This window comes from Microtus oregoni, unplaced genomic scaffold, assembly GCF_018167655.1.
Source record: "Microtus oregoni isolate MIOR12 unplaced genomic scaffold, Mior012 000036F_ref0000092, whole genome shotgun sequence".
NCBI lineage: Eukaryota > Metazoa > Chordata > Mammalia > Rodentia > Cricetidae > Microtus > Microtus oregoni.
The window spans coordinates 21,936,518-21,945,000 of NW_024543095.1; the positions used below are offsets into that span (position 1 = coordinate 21,936,518).

General features: G+C 38.3%; 1 protein-coding gene across 1 annotated transcript in view; it reads left to right on the forward strand.

Moving 5' to 3' along the window:
* The first annotated feature begins 677 nt into the window (after positions 1-677).
* Positions 678-8,483, forward strand: part of Il7r (interleukin 7 receptor) — a 24,810-nt gene continuing 17,004 nt past the window's right edge. The window contains exons 1-2 of the mRNA XM_041631252.1: positions 678-759; positions 5,225-5,363. Of these exons, the coding sequence (XP_041487186.1) occupies positions 678-759; positions 5,225-5,363 (221 nt within the window). The remainder of the gene's footprint in view (positions 760-5,224; positions 5,364-8,483) is intronic.

Consider the following 8,483-nt stretch of genomic DNA (forward strand, 5'->3'; position numbering starts at 1 on the left):
TCCCATATGCTTTTATACTCCACTACAAAATGGGAGGCAAAGACTATGTTAGCATGACACAAAGGACAACCAGAAAAGTTACTTGCTTCAATACTTGAGACATCAAGTCATTATTTCTTGAGTAAAGTATTTGGTGCTCTAGGCAGGAATATGCAGGGAACACACCCTAGACAAAATATTCTGTAGGCAGCCATTCCCTATGTCAAACCTCCTAATTCAAATGAAGGAGTACAGGAGTATGCTTGAATTCCTAGACCTTTTGTTTCAGGGTGGAGTGGATCCACGTCTATGGGACATCTTAGTGTCCAAAACACCAAGTAACCACACCCTAAGTCAGGATATGTTATTTTGTAGCCACCTTTGTTGTCAACAACTTTGAAAGAGCAAAAATAAGCTCAAACTCTCTGACCTTCAGACAAGGTGGAACAGGCTCACATCTCTGTGTGTCCTGACAAATACTGATGCAGAAAAAATATCACATTCTACCTCTCTGTTTTCTCTATCTCTGCTTAAAGCAGAAATCCTTTTGCTCAGACTTCCTGTTTCTGGCACTTGCCTTCTGTAATGTGTTCATAGTTCCCCGTCTGTGGTTAAGTAGGCACAGAGCTGGTTTAGTCTCCCCCTCTCTCATTCATTTGCACACACAAGCGTGCTTCTTCTCTCTTCTCTCTCCCAGAATGATGGTTCTGGGTAAAACTTTCGCGACAGTTTTCTGTTTATTTCAAGCTGTTTCGGGAGAAAGTGGCAATGCACAGAACGGTGAGTCATTTCTAACTTCTTTCTTAAAGGATTTCAGATCGTCTTTAGCATATATGGACAGGTTCCTCAGTTCTAAACAGGCTGGAGTGGGACACCAAGAACTTAACATGTGTTTGGTTATGTTGCATGTACTAATCACCAGAACAAAGGACCTTAGGACAATACTACAGATGGCTTGTAACTCACAAGACTGTTGAGAAGAAATGCATTTCACTCAAACTCTGGCTCATAAATGTGGATAGAGGCTGGAGATCTCAGAAAAGAAGCCTCATATCAATTTTCTGATTGTACTTGTTGGAGAATCTCTTCCAGAATTGTACCTACCAGAAAAAAAAATCAAGCTATCTTTGTTTTGCTGAACCGCTTATGGAGTTATAAAACCATAAATATTCACACTAAATGAATGATCAGAATCAATAGGTTTGTGCACTCACCAGAACTTTATTTCTGGTGCCTAGAACATGGGAATTACTTGATAATGTATTGCTTCTATATAACTTTAGCTTTGACAGATTCATGTTAGATTGCTAATGAATAATTCAGTACAGTGCTGAGTAAAGTCTTATTTGAAATACACGGGATTGCTTTTGTATTCAGCAAACCCATCATATGGCCGTTGTAATTCTCTTTGCAATGCATAAAACCCTTGGATCCAACTCCTCAAAACTAAGCATTCTAATTACAAGGCTATGCTCAAAAGTGTCTAAAAGTTACTGGAGCCACATTGAAGTTGAACCTCCCATTTGTTTCTACAAATTAAGTTGTTTTTACACACACACACACACACACACACACACACACGCACACACAGAGTCTTTGCCTCCTGAGAGCTGGTATTAAAGGCATGTACCACCATGCCTGGCCTACATGTGCATTTGTTAATTGAATGTACCTGTTTGCACATACCTGTAACTCCTGAGCATGGGAGTCTGAGACAGGAAGATCATGAGTTTCAGGCCAGCCTAAGTTACAGAGTGAAAGCTTGTCTTAAAATACAGAGGTTTTCATTTCTTTATAGACAGTATCGGGGTATGCCAGCCTCTCATGACTCAGCTCAACTCTTTTCAGTTAAGTTCCCTTAGTCATGCTTTTCCTACGCCTTTGACATTTGTGTCCATTTGCCTACCATATGTAAGGATGGAAATCCCTTGCTTTTTCTCGCTAAGAGAATTGTCAGAGGAGTGACATTTCTCAGTGTGACTGAGCATGAGTCATTTTGTGAGGAAGAGTCCCCGGTCTCATGTTAAGTGTGTGCAAACACATGGCAGGAAGCACGAGAACTTTATTGCTGTTTGGTGCAAAACTTCACCATGATTTCTTCCTGTTGACCATACTATTTGGAAAAGAAGTGAAAATCCATGTTGAAAACTGGATTTTTACTTCAACCTTTTAAATTTCAAAAAATATATATAAATATTCTATTAAAAATGTGGAGGCAATCACATAATCATATCAAAATACTTTCTGCTCTGTGCTTGAAGGAATTCACAAGTAATCTACTATTGTTGGTTGAAAGAAAAAGTTAGTTTTCTAATAACTATGAGGATGATTGAAACAAACATAGGAAGCATCAAAGACCCCAACAGTTAACACCATTAACCAAGTAATCACCCTGTGGGAAGAAATCTTTTAAATAACACTGCCTTGCTTATAAAATGTATTCCAAATGCTTTAAATTTCTATAGTTAGAATTTTTATTAAATGCTTAGCTATTTACTTGCCTACTGAGGATACTGACTATTGAATGCTTAAGACATTAACTCAATCCATGTAATATCAAAACAACAGAAATAGATGCAGTTGATAGATAATTTTTTCAAAAGAACTCCCAGTGTTGTGAGTTTATTTTCATAATTATAATTCACATCTTATCTTTTCATTCTGATTTCTTAAAGACTGATAAGAGAGCTTTCGCCCTCATGGAGGACTTACAGTGATCTAAGAGAAACCTTTGTATAGATCTATTCAATGACTCCTACAAAGTGCATATATGCATCAGAACCTGAGCTTTGGGAGTTCAAGTATACAGAAAGGGGACACAGCTACGAAGTTAGAACAGTGAGGATTCACGTGCACATCTGTCCCCAGATGACATCACTCAACCGCTGTGTACATGACTTCTTAGTAAAGAGGTCTTCACCTCACATCAAGTGAATATTCTCCCACAATAGCATGTGATTTTACTAGCATTTATAGGAATGTTTTTTGGTTACAGAGCAACTGGGCCCCATTAACAACACCTCTTAAAGAGTCAATGAACTGTGTGTTCAAACATAGGTGCTTTGATTCCAGGAAAATTTGCATGATCAGGTACTTGCATATTGTGTGAAATAACTTGAGACATATTTTGTCAGACTGGCTGATTGGAGTCTGCAAAAGTCCTCCCTTTAGCTGGTTCCTGACATCTGCTGGAAGTGTGCTTTCTCTTGCGCATGTCAAATATGAGTAAACTGTGTAATAACTGTGACCCATGAGATGTCTAAATCCAAATAGTAATTCATAGCCATTACATAGAGTTGGTGAAATGCTCAAGTAAAAGCATACAAGGCAGTAAGAGAGCTGAGAGCTGCCGTGCGGGGATGTACAAATCCATCCAGAGCCATTCCATCCCGAAAGGTGACAGCGCAGAGAGGCAGACGGCTAAGTCTAGAAAATTAAAAATGAACATGTTTCGAAATATGAACTCTTAAAATAGGGGCTGCTCCTTTGTTACTTAATCCTGTCAATGGGGAAAGTATACACAGACAAGGTGCAAAGAAACTTGCTGATGCTCTGGTTGTGAAATGACTAGGTTCAGGGAAAGCTTAGAAAGTTAAATGCCATCTAGGCAGTGGTGGTGCATGACCTTAATCCCAGCACTCAGGAGGCAGAGGCAAGCAGATGCCTGTGTGTTAGAAGCCAGCCTGGTCTACAAAGTGATTTCCAGGACAGGTTACAAAGCTACACAGAGGAACCCTGTCTCAAAAGGAGACAAAGAAAAAAGAAAAGTTAAATGCCTGTGGCTGTGAGCAGCGTCCACCACCCATGTCTAGATTTATTGCTTAGAATAGTCACTTACCTGGTTGGTCTGTTCGCAGCCAATTTTATTAACTTTTCCTCAGACCTTTGGGGTTCTTTAAATTAAGAAAAAGCAATTGAAACTGCATATGGCTGCTAAGTCGCTCAGGTGGGACCCGTTGTTAGTATGTTCTGAGAGCATATCAAACCCTGAGAAGCATGAAAATCTTTGCTTTGGGTGAGATTAAACACCTGGAAGCTGCCAGAGGCTCTACATATTCCACCATTGTGATATAAACCTTTGATTGCTCTAGATTTTCCTGGTCCTTTTTGGAATGTATGTGCTGAAATATTTTCTGACTTTATTCTGCTCTTAAATATGGTATTATATCTATACACACAAATACCTATTTAATCGTAGGCTGTCCACTCAGATTAGGAAATCAAATAATATCTTTAATATGTTGCAGTTTACAAAAGTGACTACACAGACACAAAATTACATTTCTGACTTTCTGGTACCTATAGAATACAGTAGAAAGAAAAACAAAAATCTAATCACATAGGCACAAACTTGGGCATCCTTGGGGTTTACTAATTTATAGTCAGAGCTGTCACGGTCAGTCATTTAAGACAAAAACCTTTCAATTCACACAATGGAGGCATCAATATCATTCTTAGTTGTGATCTTTTAGGGTGCAGTGAGAAATCTCATAATGTACCTATAACCGAAATAGTTATTATCATATATTTCATTTAAAAATAGTACTTGGAAGGGAACAAATGAAGACCAGTGATGAAAACTAACATTGGATTAGGGGGCATATGAATGAAATACAGGAGCTCTTCTTTGAAATATGTAAACATTTCAGGATGGAGAAAAGATAATTTCAACACTTTACATTCCCACAGAGTGCTTGGTCACCATCATTTAACACCCTTCCTAGTTGCCAGGCTTTTGGCTTTCCTACATATGTTAGATCATGTGAAGTGGAGAATTTAGCCTTAATAGATACCTTATAAATACAGTTTTAAAATGTAGCAAAGAAATTCAGATATACTGATATAAACAGGGAAGTGGGATTTTTAATGCTTTTTCTAATTTTCTAAAATAGTAGTCCAATGGTAAAACAGCTTAAAATGCACCTGGAACCTATTCCTTAACTATGGTAAGTTTTTCAGTTAAAATGTTCTGTTCTCTGCACCTGCATTTTGGATTTTTGGGGTGTGTGTGTGTGTGTGTGTGTGTGTGTGTGTGTGTGTGTGCGCGCGCGCGCGCATTTGTGCATGTGTGCACGCGCACTCATGTATGTGCGCTAAAACTTTGTCGCTGCCTTTGTCCTTGGAATTGATTCTTTAGATAAACTATAAGCTCTCCTTCATGTCTGCCATGCCAGTGACATTTTGTTAAGGACTTTAACTGATGCCTTCATTTGCCTCCTTAACAGCTGTGTTCTGTTCTTCCCAGGAGATGTAGAAGATGCAGAAGGGGATGAATACTCCTTCTGGTGCTACAGCCAGTTGGAAGTGAATGGAAGCCAGCATTCTCTGACTTGTGCTTTTGATGACCCAGATATCAACAGCACCAACCTGGAACTACAGATATGGTGAGGGTAGTGGTTTCTATGGTCCTCAGAAATCCATCTCCTGTCTCTCTTTATAGGTGTCCCTTTCGGCACTTTATGAAGGATGGAGTGTCTGTCCTAAGTATCAAATGCTAACAACTATTGGAGTCTCAAAACCTCCTAAAATACTTTGTCCATTGCCAAAAATTAAAGTGAAGCAACTCTCACTTCATTTGCTGGTTCCCAAGGAAAAACACCACAAATGGTGCTGTAGTTCTCAAATTCATCTGCCCATGGTCACAGTAGTTAAGAGACTACATCTACTAGAACGTTCCCTTAGGACAGTGGAATAGCTTCAGGTTCCATTATGTAGTGTAGTTGCCTGGAGTCCATTCTCAGTGCCTATGTTTAATAACTTTTTGATTTGCAGCAAGTTTTGTAACATATATTCTTCAAAATCTTCATCTAAAAATTTAGAGAATGGATCTCATGGGAAGGTTATAGTGTTAAACAATTTAATATGTATAAAGAGCTCAAATAAATGTCGAATGTTTAATTATTCATGGGAGAAGGACATTAAATGATAATTATATATGTGTGTATATGTATGTATATATATGTATGTATATATATATATATATATATATATATATATATATATATATATCACCCATTCTCTTCAAACAATTTAATTTCAGATGATACAGTCAGTGGAAAATTACCAAACAGTTCATAAGACCAAGTTGATTCTTGGTTTTATGTAGCCTCAAAAGAAAGAAAATGCAAGCAAAGTTTTTGGTCTGAACATTGGTAAGATAAAAACTAAATGAGTTTTATCTTTTCCCTCGCCCACTAGTCATCACTTGTTGCCAAAGGTTATTATCTCTGGTGACTTGGAAAAAATTCTCTAATATGAAATTCTGACTTGTGGCTATTTCAAAATTCATATCAGATGACCTCATTTTCTTGGTAAGTTTCCGGATGAGGAAAGTATGTCAAGATCTGCAAAACTAAAGGAAGGCTTAAATTCCGTGATCACTATGGCAGTCCTTTGCCACCTACAACCCAGACAAGCTATAGCTTCTGACTTTCCTGAGTTTATAGTAGTTTCTTGAGTCTATGCACAGCTTTTCCCTGTAGTCGCTGGATGAACAAGATCTTGGATTTGGATGCCACAGTATGTCCTCAGTCTGTTTCTGTTATTGCACGTTTATAGCATGCTTTCTATGGAGAGCAGAAAAAATAAATATCCAGGATCTGGAGACAAGGAGCACCCAGTAAATTTCTTGCTATGCAAGCAAGAGGGCCTGAGTTAGGATTCCTGGAACCTTTGTAAAAGCTGAGTGTGGTATCTGGAATCCCACCCCTGCGGTGGTTTGGGAGTGGGAGAGCTGTGAAGATAGGTGGATCCTTATTAGCTAATCAAGTTAGTTCAGTCAATGAAATTCAGGTTCACTGAGAGAATCTGGATGATAAAGTATAGAGTGGAGAATGAAAGAGAAAGATCCCAGGTGTTAACCACTGCCCTACACATGTATGTAAATATAAAAACACCCACATACATATGCACCCACACAAAAATGTATATATACATACCCCACATTCAAACCAAAACGAAATACGGGTGTCCAGAATCAGTCTTCCAACTTGCTAAGTCAGTTAAATGACTCATCTAAACAATGTTCTCACTTTTGAATAGGAAAAAAGACCCCTCAACACAGAGGCTGGACTTCAGGTTTCCCAACCAGGCTTTCAGCGGGTTGTAGCAAACACTGTGGTTTCGCTTGAGCAAGCCATGATGACCTTTCTGCCCACTCTCTTTCACATTGCCCATTGTCACCATTTGTCCTTTACTGTCTTGAGTTTATCTGACAGAGCATGCATTTGTGTTTTCCAGTTGAACAGCTATCCTGTACCATGTGTCTTAAGGTTTATTTAGTGGGAAACAGAATGCTGACTTCAAATAGATACAAGGAACTTCTAGAGAATTAGCATTTCCATAAGGTGTCTACACTTTGCGTCAGATATTCATGTACCTTCTTAGGTTGAGAAGATGGCAGCTAAAGAGTTCAGAATCTGTGTATTTCTTTTTGGAAAGCGAACTAGCTTTTGTAGAACCTATAAATATAATTGCCCTTCAGTCTGAACATCTGTTTATACAGAGAAGATAGATTCATCTATCATATTAAACTACGCAAGACTAGATGTGTAAGAAGAAGGAAATGGATTAAGCTTTAGGTTAAATGATCCTTAGCAGTCATTCTCTACTCTCATAACCCGATTTGTGAATGTGGATTAGCACTCATGCCCCAAGGCATCTCATGCAAGATCAAAATCATGACTCATGTATGTACTACTTGGATAGTAACTATGATCTTTCTCTTACCCTAGATACCCAGATACAGTTCTGCCCTGAACAAGTATAGTACAGTCTATAAATCTATGGGCACATAAGTAGTTTTGACTTTTCTTGAAGCAATGTTTAAAAAATATTTTTATATTTTCATTACACTTAGTAGTTGTGGTTGTGATATATGTGTATGCATGTGCGAGGGTAAACAGGTGCCACTGTGCGCATGTGTAGGCCAGAGACAACCTGCAAAAGTCTTAGTTCTCTCTTGAAACTCCGTGGGTTCTGTGGTTCAAACAAGAACCTTTACCCACTCAGCTGTCTCACCAGTCGTTTCTAGCTGTTCACCTTCCAAAACAGAAAAAAAAATGAGATTACCTATAACATGTTTTTCATTTGATATATTAAAAATTATTAATGTATAATCAATAGCATGCTGAGACATCTTATGCTTGTTTTATAGAAGATGATCAAAATGTAGTGTTCTTTGTACATTTAGACCATATTGCAGTTGAGACCAATCACATTTTATGTGTTTTACAAATGCATGTGGAAGAGAGGCTGTTGTGTTGAATAGTAGAGTCTAAAATGATCCCTAAGTCACACAGTGCACAGTTAGAAACCAAATACATTTTTACAAGTGCACCAAGATTTCTACCGCTGTTGGTGATAGATTTCTCCAGTTTTTTAAGGGAGGTCAATAGCAAAAACCAAGGCTGTTCATAGTAATCTGCTTTGTTTATTTTTGTCTCCTAGCATGGCTTCCTCTCCATAGGGTCAGTTCTTAGATATCGGAGCCGCCCACAAGGGGC